This window comes from Vidua macroura, chromosome 2, assembly GCF_024509145.1.
Source record: "Vidua macroura isolate BioBank_ID:100142 chromosome 2, ASM2450914v1, whole genome shotgun sequence".
Taxonomy (NCBI): domain Eukaryota; kingdom Metazoa; phylum Chordata; class Aves; order Passeriformes; family Viduidae; genus Vidua; species Vidua macroura.
In genome coordinates this window covers 86126723-86146682 of record NC_071572.1, presented here as the reverse complement: position 1 = coordinate 86146682, position 19960 = coordinate 86126723, and the positions used below count along the sequence as shown (strand labels likewise).

Below are 19960 nucleotides of genomic sequence, written 5' to 3'. Positions count from 1 at the left end.
TCATGTCTTGCTGTGACACTCCGAGACAGCCTCCTGCTGAGGTTCTCTGAGCAGAATTGGTCTGCAGGCTTCAGAGCTGCGTTGTGAACACATAGAGACAGGTCAGTCTATTTTCTAGCATGGTGAGTGTGGAAAAGAACCTCCATTTTCTTTCTACTGGTGATCAGGCCAAATTGCCTGGCAGCGTTACTGAAGTATTAATTAATGTGCTGTACATCTTCTTCTGGATGCACAATGACTGCTCAGCTGTTGACAAAGAGCAGGTTCCCAGCATAGAGGCTCTGGGGGAGCAGGAAGGAAAGTAGCTCTCAAGATGTTATTGTTATTTCACCTTCTGTTGGTTCTTCTGCACTGGAAGAATGTTCTTTTGTTGATTATGGATTATTTGCAAATATTAAGCTATTTTAGAGTGACTCAACCATGAACAAACATAAATATGTGAAAAGGCATTTTAAGGCATGTCTCCAGAAATCTTTACATGTAATAAGCTTGAGTATGATGTTTCAAGTAATCATTCTGAGACTTATTAAGGCCAGAAACATAAGCCTTAGCTAAATGCAGATTTATACCACTCTGTATGTGACTGGCTATTTTCCTGAGAACTTTCTGACCTAAGTGTGTGACAGAAGCTTTCTTTTTTAAATAACCTTATGAATGTTTGCTGGCATGGCAAAGCAAAAGAACAAGATACAATAGCCTCTTGGTATAAATCTCTGTTAATGAGATCAGGACTAGAAACCTCATTGTTCAACTCACATTCTGTCTGAACACAATCTGCTTCTCAAATTATAAATCAGGGGCAAGACACTGTACCATTGTGTAACCCTACACTCTGGCTCTGGAATGTTTCCTAGTCATAAGAGGATTGTCATCATTTCATTTACGAGAGAACTATCAAACAGGCCTGGGCCATATTTGGTCTACAACCCCCTCTTGAAAGAAGACAAATACCCCTGCCTGCAGCAGGGTATTTTTGCACCAACAGCACAGAGGCATGCATTATAGTGTGCCACATCCTGTAGTCTAAAAACAAAAGAAAAAAGCACTGTCAGAAGCAGTGCTCATTACTAAGAAAACAAATTTGTTTATGCATACCCTATATATCTGTCTCCCTCTATAAAACAAACACATATGTGTAATAAGATCCTTGAGTTGGAAGGTTTAGTTCTGTCAGCAAAGGTGCATTGTGCGCACGAAGCCTCTGCCATCCCAGGAGACCTTACAGCACATTCTGCTTCAGAAAGAAGGAACAATCCCCTCTGACAATCTCAGACAGACAGAAGGACTTCGTCAGAGAGTCAGAGAGAAGACTTAGAGGGTGTGGATGGTACAGTCATTTGAAGAGATCTGAAGGACATAATTGCTTTCACATTTTCATTCAGCTTTCTAACAATCCAAGAAAATGGGGAAAGACTTACTAATTTTTTAGTGGCTTAGAAGCTGTCTAGGAAATCCCAAGCTCACTCATTAGCTACATCAAATGTAGGTTGTTAAACAATTAACCTAAATGCACAACCTGCCAGCCAAGTCACCTGTTCTTTTTGGTAGGACTCACTCTACAGGAAGGGAAAGAGGTTCACCTTAGCACCCTGTGTTTTGTCTCCTTAGTTCTGCCTGCTGTTAAGAACAATATCATGAAAGGTCAGTGTAAATATCATCCTGCCCCCCATATCCCTACATAGCTCTGTTCTCCAAAGGGAGACTGTGGGCATGGGCTGACTGGACAACACAGAAATCAATGCTGCAATGTGAATAACCACGAGAGAATAACACCAGCACTCTGACCTAATGACCTCTGAAGGCCATGTTTCCCGGTGCCAAACCCTTTGCCTACAGCTGAGAACAGGGTTCAGACCACTTGAATAGATTGTGTAAGTTTTGCTTTTTATTAGATGGCCAAACTGAGAAATCAGAAAGGGAAATAATTGCCACAGGCAAGAAATTACCAAATATTTAAGTGGGCCTGAAATGAAACACTTCATATAGCTTTTGACTAATCTTATTAAGCTAGTCTCAAAACCTTATTTTGAAGTGAAAAGTCAAACTTTTAAATATAAACAGAAATATCTGAACTTTAGTGTTTTTTTTCCTTTGATGAAAACTCTGAATATTAATTATTTCAGCAGCATTTCCTTTTTTAGAAATATATGTTTTCACCTTTTCAGTTTGCTTAATAGCACAACACTTCAATGATCATTCAATAACAGTTGTCCATTCTACTGGCATTTTTACCTAACTGCAGGATGGCACAATCTTCAAGAGATTCAGCATCTTTTAGAGTCCCTTTCTCCTTTCTTTTCTCCTTTCCTTTCTCCTTTCCTTTCCTCTTTTTTTGTTTATTTTCCTTTCTCCTTTCCATTTTTATTTCCTTCTTTTTTTCTTTTTTGTTTTTGTTTCTCTGAAAGAGCACAAACTACTGGATACAGACTAAATAAAAATGTTAAACAATTGCTTCCTTCACAAAAAAAAGAATAAAATTTATATATACAATAATAGAAACTTTATATGTAGATTTGAGTCACCCACAGACACTTCGGTCACCCTGGATCACTGCCACCATTGTTGCTGGTTTGGGATTTATATTCAGTATTGAAGGAATTGTGTAGCTATGATTTGAAATACAATTCAAAAAATACTGTGGAGTCATCTCTAGTTATAGGGGGTCAAATTCAGTTTGGGTGAATTCTCTCTTATAAAAGCAATGGTATTAGAGAAGGAATCATTATGAGCCAAATGATTATGAATATTATGATGAGGATGAAAAAAGGATATGACACCTTCTGTCTACTGGATGGAGCAGATGTGTTTTAGTGTATTTGGTGATAAGTAAGTCTGGTCATTCCCACACACCACCGGCCATGTTTTAGATGGCACTCTGCCCACGTGTTTCTGGTTTCTTTTGTGCTGTGCATTGTCATTCCTGTTGTGTCTGCAGAATTTGACACTATTAGTCAGGCTCTCCTCCCTGCAGGGGCTTTAGCAAAGATGCTGCCACACAACTCAAGACTTGTGTACTCTATACTGGCCTAACACAGGCAAATGCATATTTTGAGGTAGCCTTTTGGTCTCAAATGCTTTGATGTACCCTCCTAGCAGCCTGTTGTTGTATGGCACAGTAGTGTTCACTGCTGCAATTTTACACACACATTAGCTGTCCCCAAACACTTGTGCCTATTTTGGCTGCAAAACAGCGTGCTCAAAATTCTTGAAACATCATTTACAGGTGTCAGTAGTAGTTCTGCAAAGGCCCTTCACAGGGCTGCAGTTCTTTTAACCTGTGAATATGGTAGCTAAAGAAAATACTTTTTTCCCATGAAAGCAAATTGACCGGGAGCAGTGGCTGGAGGAGGAGGGTCTCTGACTTCTCCCAGTCCCCTCTTCCCACCCATTATCACTGCAGCTCTTGCCACCACCAAGACCTTATCAATGAGCATAGGCGAAGACCTGCTGTCTAATGACCCTGGCTGGAAGAAAGTTCCAGAAGAGAAAGGAGAACCAGAGCCTTGTTCAGAACTCCCAGGCCGCTGTGGCAGCTCCAGCTGCAGCCCAGCCAGTCCCTGTCTCACTGGACTCCAGCAGGTGCTGCAGTAGATGGTGGCTATTTGCTGTGGTGCCCTCCCAGATACAGAGGTAGATAATTTTCTTCCTGACAGCATCGCAGGTTGCTACACAGGTAATGGAGAAAAAGGCAGACCTTGGCAGGGTAGGGGTGCTTTCACGCCCTGTTAAGCCCTGATGGGGCATAAAGGTTGTGTTAACTTCAGCCCATTTCTTCTAACCCTGGCCTTCTCCTGGCCATGTCTGGGCTCGAGAGGCTGTTTGTCAATGACACCCTCATGAGGCTCTGCTCTGGCTTTTCACAAGTGCTCAGAATCCAACTGCTGCCCCTGAGTTTGCACATTCCTGATGCCCAAGAGTCACCCTGTTTAGACACCTAAACAAAAATTATATTTCACTATTGTCATAAGAGCCAAAGCGACCTCAGAAACAAGGTTATTACCTTTGAGTTGAAGCTTGTAATGCTAAATAAAAAAACTAATTTGAAATTATTTTCCTGGAAATGTAAATGCAGACACCTGCTTTTGAAAGAATGCCTTTAGGTAATTGAAGAAGTTGACTCATGGGCTTTACTTTTGCCACCTAAACTGCCACCCAGGAGTAGAAACCTGGTTAAGCTGCTGCTCTGGCTTGCTGACTAGCCACTACCATGGCCTCTGGTATTTGGATTATTTGCTTTCCTCTCTGTTAATCTCTGTAGGGAAAACTTCCCCCCCTATTTAAATATGAAATCCTAACCATACTGGAATGTCACAGGGGACTGCTGACAAACAGAGATGTAAGGGCTCAGTATTTCAGGGCAAACCAATTTTGAGTTCCAAGTCAAAATGCTCCTTGTTAGTTTGTTTCATGCCTTTTGCTGGGAATTCTACATTTATTTGAGCACCAAAGACCAAGTAAGTACTGACAAACACCAAAATCCTTTAGGCATGTTGACTTCAGCTATAGTTTCCCTTTTCTGGTAGAACTGTCAGAACAGATGGGAATAGTGGTCATAAGAAAACAAGTTTCTACAATTTTGATGTTTAAATACAGTTTATCTTAACAGTCTCCAGACTGAACTCAGCCCTTTTAAGCCAGATTTTTCCTTCAAAGATGTTGTAATGCCTAGGTAGGGAGAAAGGTTATTTATTATTTATTATTCCATTCTTCAAAATATTTTCTTGAAAAAAATCAATCTTTCCCTAAACCTTCTTTGTAAAATATGAGCTGCTATTTGCTATATGTAGTTCACCTTAGTTTTGGATGACACAAGGCACCAGCAGGTAGCTCTAAACCCTGAGAAACTGTCCATTGCTACAATGGGCTTCTTTTCCTCTTCTCTTTTTCCTACAGTTGAGTCCTTCCTAAGCAATGGCAGCTCTTTTTAAAGACAATGATATGATGATCTTGGTATGATGGGGAACAACCAAGTTTTTAAAATACTTTTTCCAAATTATCATTTAAGAGCTTCTTTTGGGAAGATGCATTCCATTTATAGAATACCAGTCTCTAAATGGGGGGAGATGTTCCTGTGGTTGCACTCTTATGGCACTGAGTCCATTCCTGAAATAAGGCTCTTCTAAGATTCCACACACTTTGTTTCAAAGACTAGCAGTAGCACTCTGTGCGGTGGTGGAAGAACAGGAGGAGTGCTTAATCCCCAAGAGAAACCCTACAATTGTTATTGTGTAGGTATGAACAGAAAATCAGGCATCTAATACGGAGTTATAAATTGAGAGATTTTGTAAATTCTTTTTATTGTTTCCTGCAGTTCATTAAAGCCTAAATTTGTTGATGGATTCTGCTCATTTAAAAAAAAAAGAGATGTGGATGTGGCACCTGGGTACTTGGTTTAGTGGCAAACATGGCGGTGTCAGGTTGAACTCAATGATCTTCCAACTGAAATGATTCTGTGATGTTACGATTCTATGAATGCTTGTCTACTTTTTATCAAAACAGCAGAGGAAGTGAAAAAGAAGAAGTTAAATATTCACCATTTCTTAGCAATTAACTAACTTCACAGATTTAGGTATCGTGCTGGTTAACAAAAGGCCTTTAATCTAGATCTGGCATAACAATTCAGTTGGGTTTTTAAAATTGATTTTACAATAAAGTGCAGAATAAAATAGACTTAGTTATCCTAAAAATGCTTACCAGTCAATTGACATTAATTATTTGAGTTTCTGCCTTCTTCTTAATTTTGTTGGTAATTTTGTATTGTCAAATATTGTACATACTGAATATAAAGTACATAAAGCCACAAGATCCTGTAGCAGATGATGTCAATGTCTGCTGTACAATTGCAGTGGGTTGCCAGCTGGAGGTACTCTGGTACTGCTGTGAGGCTATTGCAGGGCTCACCCAAGGGGAGGACATGCATTGCTGAATACTCTATAATAAAACAGAATACAATGAGATATGCATGTATATAAACAGAAATGTGATTATGTAGAACATTCAAGAAACATCATTTGATGGTATCATGTGATCTGTTTTCCATTCTATAAACAACTACATACCTTCATCTGGATTTAGAGGTTGGTATTACAGAGTACAAGGTCCTTCACAGAAATTACTAAGTAAATATCCATGTTTTATCTGGGTGTTCTGAAACAAGGAGAGCTGAAACAGGTTTTCTCTGGGTGAAGTAAAAATTTAAAATCCCATTGTTTCTCCCAGCAGATTTGATGAAATCTCATTCATCTGTACTTTTTCTGCAGCTGGGTACTTGTATGACAGTTCATTCTTATCATCAAGAAGAATTCCAAACCAGTGGCTGAGATTTGAATGTATATCTATAGCTGGACACCTGTTTCAATGTGTAAGTATATACTTGTAGTGAAAGAAGGGTCTTAAATGTCCATCAGAGAACTTAAAGTTCCAGAGACTGGACAGCTTGAGCAATATCTACTGTTTGTTTCTTATTCAAGAAACAAGAATCCCATAGATGTATTAGTGGGAGAAAGCTTTGTCACAGACCAGTCAGCCAAGAAAGAATTCTGTCTACTGAAAGCCAGGGGAATGTATTGGTGAGGAGAGCAACTTTGTTTCCTTTTTTTCTTTTTTAATGTGGGACAGACCATGAAAGACCAGAGAAAAAATGCATTATTAAAACACACTTAGATCCAATAAAGGTAATTGCACAGAAAAAACCCAAAATTTACAAGTTGTTTAGCCATAAACAACTAAATTTGTAAGACAGGAGGCAGAAGAAAGGAAGCTGAGATTCCAAGTCACACCTATTACTGAGATTCACAAGAAGAAAGGTGCAGATGCACGCACCATGGTCTTTTCAGAGTCTCATAAATTGTTAAAGCCTGTTTACAGTAATATAAAGCTCATGTTTGTTTGGGCTTGTTTTACATAAACAGAAAATAGGGCAAGCCAGCTGAACAGATTCATATCAGTATTTTCAATTATATTTTTACAATAAAATAAGCCATAAGGTTAGTTTGTAGAAATTAAAGCTGAACACATTTAAATTAAATACTTACTAAGGGTTGCTTATCTGCAAAACATGTGAAGCAAATGGGTTTCTGGTAATGGCTTTTTGAACATCTGAAAAAAGCATGAAAGTATACAATGAGTATTAAATAAACAAAATACTTCAATAAAAATAAGATTCACAGTCAAATATTTAACTCAAAACTTTCTGAAGATTGTGGGAATGTAATTTAATAGCACTGGTTTTATTTCCCCTACCAACAGCTGCTGAAGTATAGGCCATACCTCTAGTTTAAAAATTTGCATCTAAATAGTATATGAACAAAAAATTTAGTACCAATAAAGACATCTAAAGTTAGAGAAAAGAATCCCATCTACTCTCCAGCAACAAATATTCCAAATGTAGATTGGCTAGTGATTGACTGCTAATCATTAAAAAGACCAATACAAAGCTACATGTTTTTTTAATTTGGTAACATGTGAAAACAAAGCCAAAAGAAGGGATGCAAAAAGATAAGAGTTTAGAAAAGCAATGTACTTGTATGATGTGTAAATACCTACCTTACTTACCTTACTTACTTACAAGTACTTACATGTAAGTCTACCTGTAAAATTTCCCAGCTTCCTATTAACAATTTTAATCCCCAAATAATTAGGCAAGCTAATTAAATTTCTGAGATACATATGTATTACACTAACTTTCACAGTTACTTCATTTGCAATCTGTTAATTCCTATGATTCTTACACTGTTTCTTCCATATTGCTATGTACTTTTCTTACAGTTTTCCTTTTCCTATTGGAAACTGAAGCCTTTTTCCTCATTAATTACCACGTAATGTAGAAATATATGGATAGTGTGCAGAAGTTTAATAAGCCCTGGTTTAGTTTGATTCCAGTCAATAAGGAGGTAAACTTGAGTAACCTGACCATAAATGGTGCAGTCCAGAAGGAATAGTAGTAGAATAGTAAAGTGAAATTAATGGACTTTAAGCAAGCACATTCTAATAAACTCAAATAATTGGCGTGTAAAATTTTATATGAAAAAAGTGCAAGGAAAATGTAAAATTCAGGAGAGCTGGCAATTCCATGTAGAGCACAAATGGCAAGCAGTTGTTCCAATCATATAAAAAGCCAAGCAGCCAAGCAGAAGAGACTAAGTCATAAGGTCCCCACTGATTTCAAGTACAGGATGGAGCACACAAAATACCGAAACTATGCCAAACTAATGTGAATTTTTAATAGAAGACCTGTATAATCACATCAGTCAAAGCAAATCCCAAAGTAGCAAGAGACTCAAGAAGTAAGTTTGTTCTTCAACTGTAATATCATAGGATGACTAATGAAAGTGTTAGCTAATTAATCACTGGGGAAAAAATTATTAAGAAAAAGTACAGACTTTTCCTCCACATTCTTCAGGAAAATGGAAGCTGTGATTGGGGAGTTCATATAAAGAGCACCAGTATAAAGCAGGTAAGAAATCCACATGGCATAAAGGAAGAACAAGTTAGAGAACACTTAGGTAAGTCTGACATTTTTAAAATTATTGCACAAGAAATATTCACTTAAACATTTAGATTTATCTGCAGCAATGTCAGATCTCATTATTTCTAGCCTTCCAGAATTCACAGAGAAGAGGAACATTCTAAAATACTGGAAGTAAGAAAATGAAAAGCCATTCATTATAAAGGGATGCATTTGCAAAAGTATATGACATAGAGGGCAATAATTTGCAAAAATAATTGCAAAACAATTAAGATGGATAAGCTTTGGAACAGATTTCCAAATGAGGCTGATGCACGTGATGCACCTTGAAGGAACAATTTTGACAAACATCTCTTACAAACAACATCTACAGTTAGGTTGAGCCAGTTTCTGAAGATGTCCTCCCATCACATTTAGAATTATTTTTTACCAAGACAAAGTCATCATTATTTAAAATTAATTTAATTGACTCAAAAAAGGGTTTCCTGATTTTGATACACTGTTTGTTACATTTAGTAAACAACAACAACAACAACAACAGAAAATATTTCTGTTACAAGATTCCTGTTTTTAATCCCAAAAATCTATGGTAACAAAATATAAAGTTATTTAATCAATTGATGTAGGATTATATTTATTATCCAACTTACTTTGTAGCTTTTGATTCAGACAATCCAGAGACTGGAAAATCTTCTGTTCTTCTATGGAAAGGGTACTCCTGCTTGGACACAGAGCCCTTTTAAGCAATGAGAGCTGTCTGGCTGGCTTCACACGGTCCATGGCTGCTAGGATTTCACCCTCTGCAACTGGTGTACTTGCTAGTTTTTCTGCCACTAGAAACTGAGCAGTGCTTTCTGAAACTGAAGAGATTACAGGGAGATCTTCAAATGAGAAGGGCGCATTTGAATAAACATTTAAATTAACTACTCATTTTCATAACCATAGGTCTGTGAAACACACAAAATTGACTTTAAAAGAAGAAAAAGGTGGGAAAATCAAGAAACATGATATCTTAGAAAATGAAATAATTAAGGACACTAATGCATCTTACAAATGGCATCAGAGTAGGTACTAATGAGTTTGGAAATATGTAATGATAGCAAGCAATACCTGTCCACATCATACAGTTATATGTGACATATAAAATTAAAAAAAACCCCAGGAATTGAATGAAAATGGAATATATGTTGTAATGCATTTATAAAATCATTAATATCATGCTATATGATGCTATATCTTTTTATTACAGGAAAAAAATGCTGTATAGAATTACCCTTTCTTACTTAGAATCACTGATGCCAAAAGACACAAGCCATGTTACACAGTGGGTATATTCTGTCATTCTACTTTATGTATAACAAAGAACTGAAGTGAATTGTGTTACTATACCTTCCTCAGATTTAGAGATGTTTTTCATCTTTTGTACTGGATCAAATGCAGATTGAATGGGACTCAGCTGGACAGCACATAATGAATTCTGAATAATGAATAATGAATATTGTAAGAGTATTTTAAGTATAATTTAAAGTAACTATACTATCCTCTGAACATGTTTTAATTTTTTAATATTAATATTTAATATTGTATTACTAAATGTTTTCAAGTGAAAAAAAAGTATTACAGTACACAAATACAGAGATGTATTCTAGTTGGTTTTATTCTTTTCATTAGCAGTCACAGCAAGCTGACTATGCACATTGATTCAAAATCATGTGACAATGAACACATCTTTGTTATTCCTGAAACTCTTTCCATTTTGAAGATAAATAACATTTTTATTTTTTTATAGTATTTTATATTAACCTGTGCATGATGAGCAGGCTTCCATATTTTAGAGACGACACTTTGTCTTCTGCATTCTGAAAAACCTCGGTGTATATTTTCATAGTTGCCCAAAACCTGATTTTGTCTTGTAACAGGAACACCACCTTAAATGACATGGAGAAAAAAGTGAGCCAAAAATGTGTAAACAACATGATAAATATAGTAGTAGCAGAACTAACAATGGTGAGTAAATGTCTCTGTCCACATTTAGATATTTACATCTGATCTCCTTAAATTGTCTTAGATGTGGACGTAAGCAGCTTAAGTGAAGCCCCATGTTGAGTCCCAGATAATAAAGATGGTCTGTACAGAGGTCCAAAAGCACCAATATAAGGTGGTCTTACCAAGTAAAAAGGAGAATGAAAGGTGAGCTGTGATATAAAAAATATCAAATAAGTAATGTTTTAGAAAATAAATTGAATTTAAAGAATAATCTTAAAGTCTAATTGTCCAACATAATAAATCACTGTTGATAAATTGTTGTATTTATATGTTAATTGATTCAACTTTCACTAGGATTCCATAGTAGTGTGCAGAGAACATGTAGTAGTTCATAAAGTTTGTTTGATTCACAAAATCACAGAATGGTAGACATGGGAAGGGACCTTCTGAGGCCTTCTGGTCCAGTGCACCCACTCTAGCAGGGCCAAATAGAGCTCATTGTCCAGGACCATGCCCAAATGGCTTTTGAGTGACTCCAAGGATGGAGACTCAAGAAAGTCTCTGGGCAATTTATGTCAGTGCTCAGTCACTCTCACAATAATAAAATGGTTTCCTGATGTTCAGAGGGAAATTCCTGTGTTTCAGTTTGTACCCACTGCTCAGGTACTTTCAGTGGACACCATAAGTTTGATAAGTGTCTCTCTAAAAGTCCTCTTTGCAGCTTCCTCACAGGTATTTACATACATTGGTAAGACTCCTCAAAGCCCTCTCTTCTCCAGTCTGAATACTGCAAGCTCTCAGCGTTTCCTCATAGGAGAGGTGCTCTCATCCCTTTACCATCTTTGTGGCTCTTCACTAGACTCTCTCCAGCATGTCCATGTCTCTCTTGTACTGAGGAGCCCAGAACTGAACACAATATTCCAGGTGTGGCCTCATACATGTTGTGAGGTTTAAAAGTCGTGGATTTAAACATTATTTCTATAGCTTGGTATTTTGTAGTTAATCTTATTAATTCATACATTTTTGTGCTAATTTTTAAAAGGCAGTACTGCTGTGCAGCATCTTCTCTCAGCCAGAGAGGTCTAATCTAGACACTGTACCTCAAATTTATCTGATTTTTGTCTGGTGTAGCAATTTAAGTTTCAAAATTAAAATTATGTTCTTAATTAAACTTTCATGCATACAAATTGGAGATGCAAATTAGTATTTTCATGTACAATTCAGGAATCTATATACCAAGGAGATCCTATATTCTTATTTTTAAACACAGTTACTACATTTGTAAATGGAGTTACTTGATTTAAACTTGGGAAGACAAATTACCTATTTATTTACACAATAAATATTTACATGTGCAGTTTAATGTGCAGTTCATAATTTGACCAAGAGTTGCATTAATGATTCTAACAAAATTTTATTTATTTTCTGGTTATTTCAGTGACACTAAAGCAGAATTCTTATCACGCATAGAAAAAGAAAAGAACTGATCCTAGAAACATATTTGAAAGTAGTCATCTGGCTGCTGCCACCAATAGTAACATGGGTCACATTAGCTTTGAAATGCTGCCATTTAGTTATTTGTAAATTATTGTATCACAATACATGGTGCTGAATAAAATCTGAAAAGGAAGAGAAATGTGATCATGTTATATTGAATATGAGAGAAAATTAAAAAAAAGAAAGAAAAAAGAACCCCCTTGTTATATTAGTAATCACATAATGCTTTTCTGAAAAAATAGAATTCAAAAGTTGCTCTATGTCTATGCATCAATACTTAATTTAATTAATTTACAAGACTAGATCAATGCCAAAGAGAACATTCCTTTGAAACATATAATTCAAAATAATAATAATCAATAGTATCTTTAGGGAATGTGATACTGAGCAGTCTACTGCTATTTAACTTTAAGCATGTTAATTAGCCCCATATTTGTCACAGGCTAAAGGTTAAACACATTTCAAAGCCGTTACTGACTAAACAAGAAAGATGTTAAAAATTCTGTAATATGTGTCAGGCAGAAGATATACAACTTGAAGCCTGGAAGCCAAACTAAATTAAGATCCTCATGGACAACAGTTGTATTCATCTGGTTCTCACTTTCTGTACATTTGGCAAAGCATCGCAACAGGTCACATTTTCTACAGTGTCTTCACAGACCTCATGGAACTCTGCAGACATTTTACTAGCGAGCAGTGCAGTATTCAGTCTCACTGCAAGCACTTTAGGACAAGACTACGGTGTCTATGGGCATTTGCAGGCAATTGAACAAATAACAGCAAGTCAGTAATAGTTACTAGAATATTTAAAATAAAGAAGACTTTCAAAATGCGAAATATAAACAGATACTGAGAGAGGGCAACCCACATGAATTTTAAAAGGCAGTTACTCAGCCCTTCTCTAAAAGAGCTGGAGGTATGTGACGCTGGGGATGTAGCATTTAAAGTTGCAGTGAAGACACTGTCAGTAGTGCACAGCTTGGACCCAGGACATTTCCTGATTCATTGATCTGATGTGTAGATAAGGACATCAAGAGACAAAAATCTCTGCTGGAAGCAAGGTGTGGTAATGCAAGTCTTCATTAATTTCCAATGTGAAATCAAATAGGTTAAGTCACACAGATCGTAAACTCATCTGTTTGACTTTGAACTGGAACAGACAAGCAGATAATATTTTCTGTTCCCGCTCCTGCTTTAGGCCAAGAATATTCACCTGCCTGCATCTGCTCTTACACAACAGAGCTGTTCTGAATCACTCCATTAAAGTTGTGAAAACTGTTAAAACTGTATTACTGTAGATAAAATTAAGATGTGGGGGGTTTAAAGTTAAGGGTATTCATCATTTTGTTAGAAAGTATTTTTGAGTTCCATGGCCAATCCTTGGGGTGATCCCAATATGTGAAGCAGTTTGGAGTACTGCTTGTACCTGACGTACAGCTGTACAGCTTCAGGAGCTTCAGCTGCAGCTCTCAGTAGGAAGCAAACCAGCATACAACATAGAAATTACAAATACAAGGATGTCATCAGTGCCCAAGGCACAGAATACAGCTAGGCTGCACAGGACAAACAAGGCAAATCAAAAAAACATAAAATGTAAATTGGAATGTAGGGATTAAACCCCAGCAGATTAAAGTTTATTCTCCCAAAAATTTCTTATCCATCTTTCCGGTATCTTACCAACCAATCTGTGCCTCATATTGTTTCCAAGGTTAATTTTTAATAAAATACAGGATTGTTCCTCAAATTTCTTAAAATTCTTTATAAATCAGATATACCTTGCAGCAGAGCAAGGTTTGCCTGGCAGAAGCTCTTTGATTTTAACTAATCTTTAATTTTTGCTCAGCTTTTAATAGCATAATTGGGACTAAGTCTCAGTAATTGTAGGCATTTAGAGTGTTAGCATTTTAAAAACACAGTAGAACTAAACTTCTTTCACTCTCATGTGGCAGTGACTGTTGGACAACAAGCTACCACTCTTAGTTACCTTGTAAAACTCACTTGTACAAACTTAGTCATTTCCTCCTATATCATTATTTAGACCACCTGTCACATCTGCTCATTAGTCATGGATATAATCTCAGGGAAAATACTTCCTTTTCATTTAATATTGCAGAGAACTATTAGAAATGAGGATTGACGTTTGAGAGGCCTCTGGGCACCACTAGAATAGAAATGAGAATGACAAATGGTAAAAGCTTGTTAAAACTGGTTGTGTTGTGCGAAAGGATTAAAAGGTTGGGTGTTCTAATTGAAAACAAATCTGTGATGTACTTGAAGAGACTTTTGTCTGGACATTCCCCCACCCCAGACCCAGAAATATGACTCTTACCAGTAGCAGAGTCTTTCGGAGCTTGGGTAGAATGTGCTCCGTGCCAGAAGGTGCTTGTTTTTCCAGCTGCTGGGATATGATGGAGATGTAATCTATTTTCTGTGTTAACAGGTCTTTTCTCAGAGCAAGTTACTGAATGATCGTGACAGGCGCTTGCCTTAACATTATTTACAGAACAAATATTTTTTGCCCAAGGTTTGTATTTGGCCCTGCTGCAGTCAGGTGTAGAGATGGCAGTGGCCACACCAGCACAACCAGCAGTATTCTCACTCTTTTCTGCACTGTTCCTATTTAAAACCCGACTTGCTAGCACAACATGCCTGTCATTGAAATCACTGCTGCTAGCACTGGTAGCTTGCAGGCTGGCAGGCAGCAGTGACTGACACCCAGGGCTGGCTGGGTTTTCAACACTTCTGTTTCCTGGCAGAGGTGTGGAAGGTGGGTGAGGTGCAAGGCATTTCCCTGGAGCTTTTTGAGTTTTGCTGGCTTCAGTGGCTGACTGCACTTTGATCATAGTGCCTCTTCTCTTCTTCAGCATAGAATGTGACTGGACTCTTACAGATGTTGCTCTTCTTGTTATTTTTGCCTTATTTTTGAGTTGACCACCTTCATTAATTTTAGCATTATTGCTACATACTGGGGGTTTACTTACTTCATCTTTTGATACCATCCAAGCTTTCTTACCAGAAAAGGATCCTGTAAACATAAATATATTCTGAGATGGGTATTCTTTATTTGATTTCTCAGTATTAATGTTTGGTTTTGACATATGAGAACTTTCCTGATGATTTTTTATGAACATGGGGTTTGAAGGCTGAGCAACAATACTTAAATTGTTCTTAGGAGAGTTATTTGCAGTTTGAACACACTGCAGTTTTGAAGACGATATTTCACTGATGATTTTTTCATAGCATTTTTCATTATTTTCTATTATTATCTGGTCAATTTCATCACACCATTTTAGCTTCCTATTGTATTTTTCATTTTCTGCACTTTTCTTTTTTATTTTTGCCAGTTCTAAACTGTCTCTGATAGATGACATGACTTGAGTTCCAAAACTGATCCCATGGTCTGTAACCACAGCTTTGAAATGACTGGATTCATATTTAGAACTCTTCTTTAAGATACTTGTGAAAAGCTTTGCTCTTTTTCTTGCAAGAATATTATTTTTCAGGATTTTGTCCTGTCTAGGAGTGTCAGAATTGAACTCTGTATCAGGTAACAGTGACATATTTTCAATTATATTTCCTTTTCCTTCTTTATTATTCTGTTGCTTAACTTCCAACAGAAGTGAGACATTTGGTGTGTCCTGAAATAAAGATGTTTCTGAAATAATGTAATTCATACATTTAATATTTCCTTCTTTTATTTCAGTCATTTTTCCTAAGGTATTTTTTAAAAACCCTGTACTGATGTTTTTGTTCTTTGGTAACACATCAGCTGTGCTGGGAATGCCAGTGGAACATCCCTGATTAGGAAATAAGATTACAGATGTTGCAATAGGTTGACTGGACGCATCTTGCATAGATTTAGTTCTCTCCTGTGGGGTCATTTTAAAAGTCTGATCTTGCATCAGATCCTGAATTCTTTCTCCTGGAATAGAATCAGGGCTGTCCCAGGCTCTGCTAGGACTGAAAACAGGATGACCAGTGGCAAATGTGCTAGCTGCTCCAGAAGATGGCTTGCTTCTGTCTTTTATGTTTTGCAGGAAACTAAATGCATTACTTACAGAGCTCTTTTGCTTACCAGAGACAGAGAATTCTGCAGGTTGTTTTCCAGATCTGTGAGAAGCAGATGATTCCTCTTCTGAAGTGTTTACATGTTCAGCAGGAGTTAGAACATTATGTTTAGCTAAAAGATCATGAGTAGGTATGTTGTGGTAGTGTAGCAAATCTACGTTTCTCAGACAATTATTTAGATGTGCATTTTTAGAAGTACTTTGATCTGTGTGAAGTAAACCATTTTTCCTAGTCTGGCATTTTTCTGGATCATACAGGGCACAGTCACACTGTGTGGTAAAAGATGATTCACTCTGTGTTGTGCAATTTCCATTTTGTTCTCCAGCCTCAAGACTGTCAAGGCTCATCAGGCTTTCTGAATCATCTCTTTCTTTGATTTCTTGATGAAAATTCTGAAATACAGGCATTAAACCAAACTCTCAGATTTTTCAGAAATGTGGTTTTGCTGATAATATTTTTTCATTAATGAGAGATTAGACCAAAAAAATAATGAGCCTAGTGTTTTTTGACTTGGGGTCATACCTCCATGAGTGTTTCCATCAAGTCAAAATATACCTTTGTTAAATTGCAAAAGACAATGACATAGTTTAGGAAGAAATCCAGTGGTGAGAGCAGCATAGTTCAACAAATTTAATCTTAAATTATATATATAAATTCTGCAGAATTAAAAAAGGAACTAAATTTGTCTGAAAAACAATACTGTTTCTGAATTTGCCTATGACACTGGATAGTTTTCATCCTCTGTAAGGGTACTTGAGTTATAAATTGAAAGAGAATCCATGAAAATGAAGGTTTGATAGGGGATCTACCCCAAACTGCAACTTTTCCACAATACTAGACTATGTTTCTTTTCATACGAAGTGCCACAAGCAATGAGGAGTTAAGCCTTGTCATGGCAAACACAGAAAAGTCTCTTGGTTATCATACCCACCATGATTAACAACTCCCCCCAGTGAAACTCTTTCTTCAAGTCTTTCAGAAAGAAGAAAATATCTCCTGTTCTATGAGGACAGATCAAGTCCCAGGGCATAAGGGACTCTCATCCACTTCCCCAACCTTTTCATTAAATTTTAATGGAGTGAGGAATAACAGCAACTGGCACCATATGAAACACCAGTACTATACAAATGTTTTCTTCACTATTACTCTTCTATCCAAGCACTGAGATGCTGACATGGTTGAAAGTACATACTTTCATAAGTACAAGACTTCAAAATACACATGAACATAAAGGAAAACAAGCATGTTGACTATTTTCAGTCTCATACACTCTTGCCTGGAAGTTCCCTCTCACACAGCTCAGCAGCAAAGTATTTTTAAACTTATGTTGGACAAAATTGGTGCAAAAAATTAAGACAAGCTGAATTAGATATGCAATCTCATGCAAAAAAGATTTTTTTTTTCCATTAGTGACTTCAAATGGAAAATGTTTCAACTAGCAAAATCTGTTAACCTAGGGTGAGTGACTATATGTCCCCTAGCAATGACATTGAATTAACATTTTTCAAACTCACCAAACACAGAATTCTTTAGTGAATAATAACACATTTTTGTAGTAAATATTTTTTATTCCAATAAAATTGTTTTATCTAAATATTGCATATTTTATAGCTGTACAAATATATTAAACTGCAGAAGAAAAGGCTTAGCAAGTCCTGAAAGACTTTTTACTATTGAATTAAATCTTATCTTGCACTAAATGTTTAGAGATTGGTGCAGTCTTCTGTTATAGTTATGATCTGAGATAAAGATACTAAATAGAAGATCAAAGAAGGAAGTGTAGGGAAAGACAAAATGTTCCCTTTAGGGAGCATTTTCAAACTAAACCTATACAAACCGGTGTCATTCTAATAAAAAAATAATAAGTAGCACTTTGTTAGTTATTTACTAACCTTTATTTTTGCCTAAATTATATTGTTAACCTCTGCTTGAACTTCTTCAAACAAGCAAAAGCCATATACTCAGAGTTTTCTGTATCAGGCCAAATTTAAGAACTAATTTTGAAATTTTCAGAAGGGGAAAAAACAGTGAAAAGAAATTACAGCTGTCAGGCTTACTTCTTGTCTAATTTGGAAACTGCACCTGCATAGCAAAATGTGTTTCTCAACTGGCAGTTAGACAGAAGAAAAATTTTGTAAAGATAGTTTTAAAAAAATCTTCTCTTGAGAGTAGGTTACCTTAAGCAGATAAATCTGGAGGGCTCAGGAAAACTTCCAACTTTCAAAAATTAAAAGAAAAAAATTATATGCAATTGTGGTTCAGAGGTTGAAAGTAGACTTGTTCCTACATTATATAAATAAGTATGCTCCTTATAAAGCAAAACCCTATGGAAAACAAAATCTCAGTTGAGGTAACATCCAGAAATGTTAGGAACTAAGAACAAAGAAGGAGTTCTCATTTAAACACACACTCACTCCTACTTATTTCATGCAAATTTAGTTCATTTACATTTATTTTGTTGCATCATACAATTTCATCCTTTCACACATTAAAGACGCTTAACATTCTCATTAAAATATTTCCCATTTTATAGTACTATGTAATGCAAATGAATGTCCCTTTTCTTTGCAAAAATGTGTAATTTTTTTCCTTGTAAAAATGTGTAATTAGAAGTACTTCTGCAGAAATAAAAAAGCATTCAACAATTATCCTTTTTTAGTGATCAATAAGTGCAGGGAAATAAACCTAGAAATCCCAATGACTTAATTTTATTTAATCTTTGAGAATGTTACAGGATTATAAGAAAACAAAATGTTCATAGAGTATTATATTGTTATTTACTGGATTTACATTTTTCCTGTTATATAAGTATATAAGTATTATTGTGTAGCCTGCATTATCTTATGTTATAATGCATGAAATCTAACACCCGCACATATCCACATTCCTGGGAAAGGAATATTTCCGAGGAGTTAAAGAGGTCACTTGTATGTCTTAGGACTTAGAACAGCTGTGTCAAGCAATTTCATTTTAGTAAAGCACTAAAACAAAAGGAAAACATGAGCCTATGAGATCTTTCATAAGGCCAGTGAAAGAACAACATAGCAACAAGTAAGATTTTAAGTGAACCTGACAAGTGAATTTTCTGCCAAAGAACTTTGTCAGAGCTCTACTACACTAAAGAGCTGCTACATGCATATTTGACATTTTCTGCAGAAGTGCTGACTGTTCATAATTCCAAGATGTGAATAGAAACACTTCTGAAGATAAAATCCTGAAAAAATGCTACCCATTCTAAAAACCAAGGCCCCTCACACCTCTCACACTACTTGCTATTTTTGATAATTTCAACTGGTTTCTTTACAGAAATTCTTTGTTTTTCATATGTGTATATTTATCATGTTACACTGGACACTGACTGTGAAGTAAAAGACACTGAACTTATTTAGAAGCAAAACTAACTTTCAAAGCCAGTGAGGTACCTAAACAACTCGTTTCAAATTTACCAATTATGGAATGTGAAAGTCCATTCCAAATTAATAATCTCATTTTTATATGAGTTTGAAAAACATCACGTATAGCAGTACACAATACTTATTTCTCAGAAGATTTGGGCAGACTCAAGAGAGCAAGTGACACTGTGAAAGGATTTTGGTGCTTTCCTTACACAAGAGTTCTATTCTATTGTGCCAAACCCACCAAAGAAGCTATGAAGGTATAGGATGACCAGAGAAAAGCTTACTATCAACACCGCTGTCTTTCCCAATCTGATGCCTAGGTGCCTGATCGCCTCCCAGGCTAACAATACGGAAACTAGCTATCTATGAATCTGTGAGTTTTTGAAAGGATCTATTTGAAATATCATCACAGGATGCTAGAAATGCAGGTTCCAACTTCTCAGTATAAAAAGAACTTGTTTCTAATTTTATAGGCATGCAGGCAATATCAGTAAGCCATACTACCAGAAGATTTTAAAAGAAAAGTGATCTGAACACTGAATAC

At 36.2% G+C, this 19960-nt stretch overlaps 1 protein-coding gene across 2 annotated transcripts in view; it reads right to left on the bottom strand.

The window, feature by feature from the left end:
• Nucleotides 1–5578: 5578 nt before the first annotated feature.
• Nucleotides 5579–19960, bottom strand: part of CEP126 (centrosomal protein 126) — a 36210-nt gene continuing 21828 nt past the window's right edge. Inside the window, exons 6-11 of one of the 2 annotated variants that reach the window (XM_053971848.1) lie at nucleotides 16026–16410; nucleotides 10271–10395; nucleotides 9857–9944; nucleotides 9118–9327; nucleotides 7035–7098; nucleotides 5579–5931 (exon numbers count right to left, since the gene is read on the bottom strand). In XM_053971848.1, the coding sequence (XP_053827823.1) occupies nucleotide 5931; nucleotides 7035–7098; nucleotides 9118–9327; nucleotides 9857–9944; nucleotides 10271–10395; nucleotides 16026–16410 (873 nt within the window). In that variant the 3' untranslated portion in view covers nucleotides 5579–5930. Of the gene's footprint in view, nucleotides 5932–7033; nucleotides 7099–9117; nucleotides 9328–9856; nucleotides 9945–10270; nucleotides 10396–14279; nucleotides 16411–19960 lie in introns of those variants that run through there. The other variant, XM_053971847.1, reaches the window with a different exon arrangement.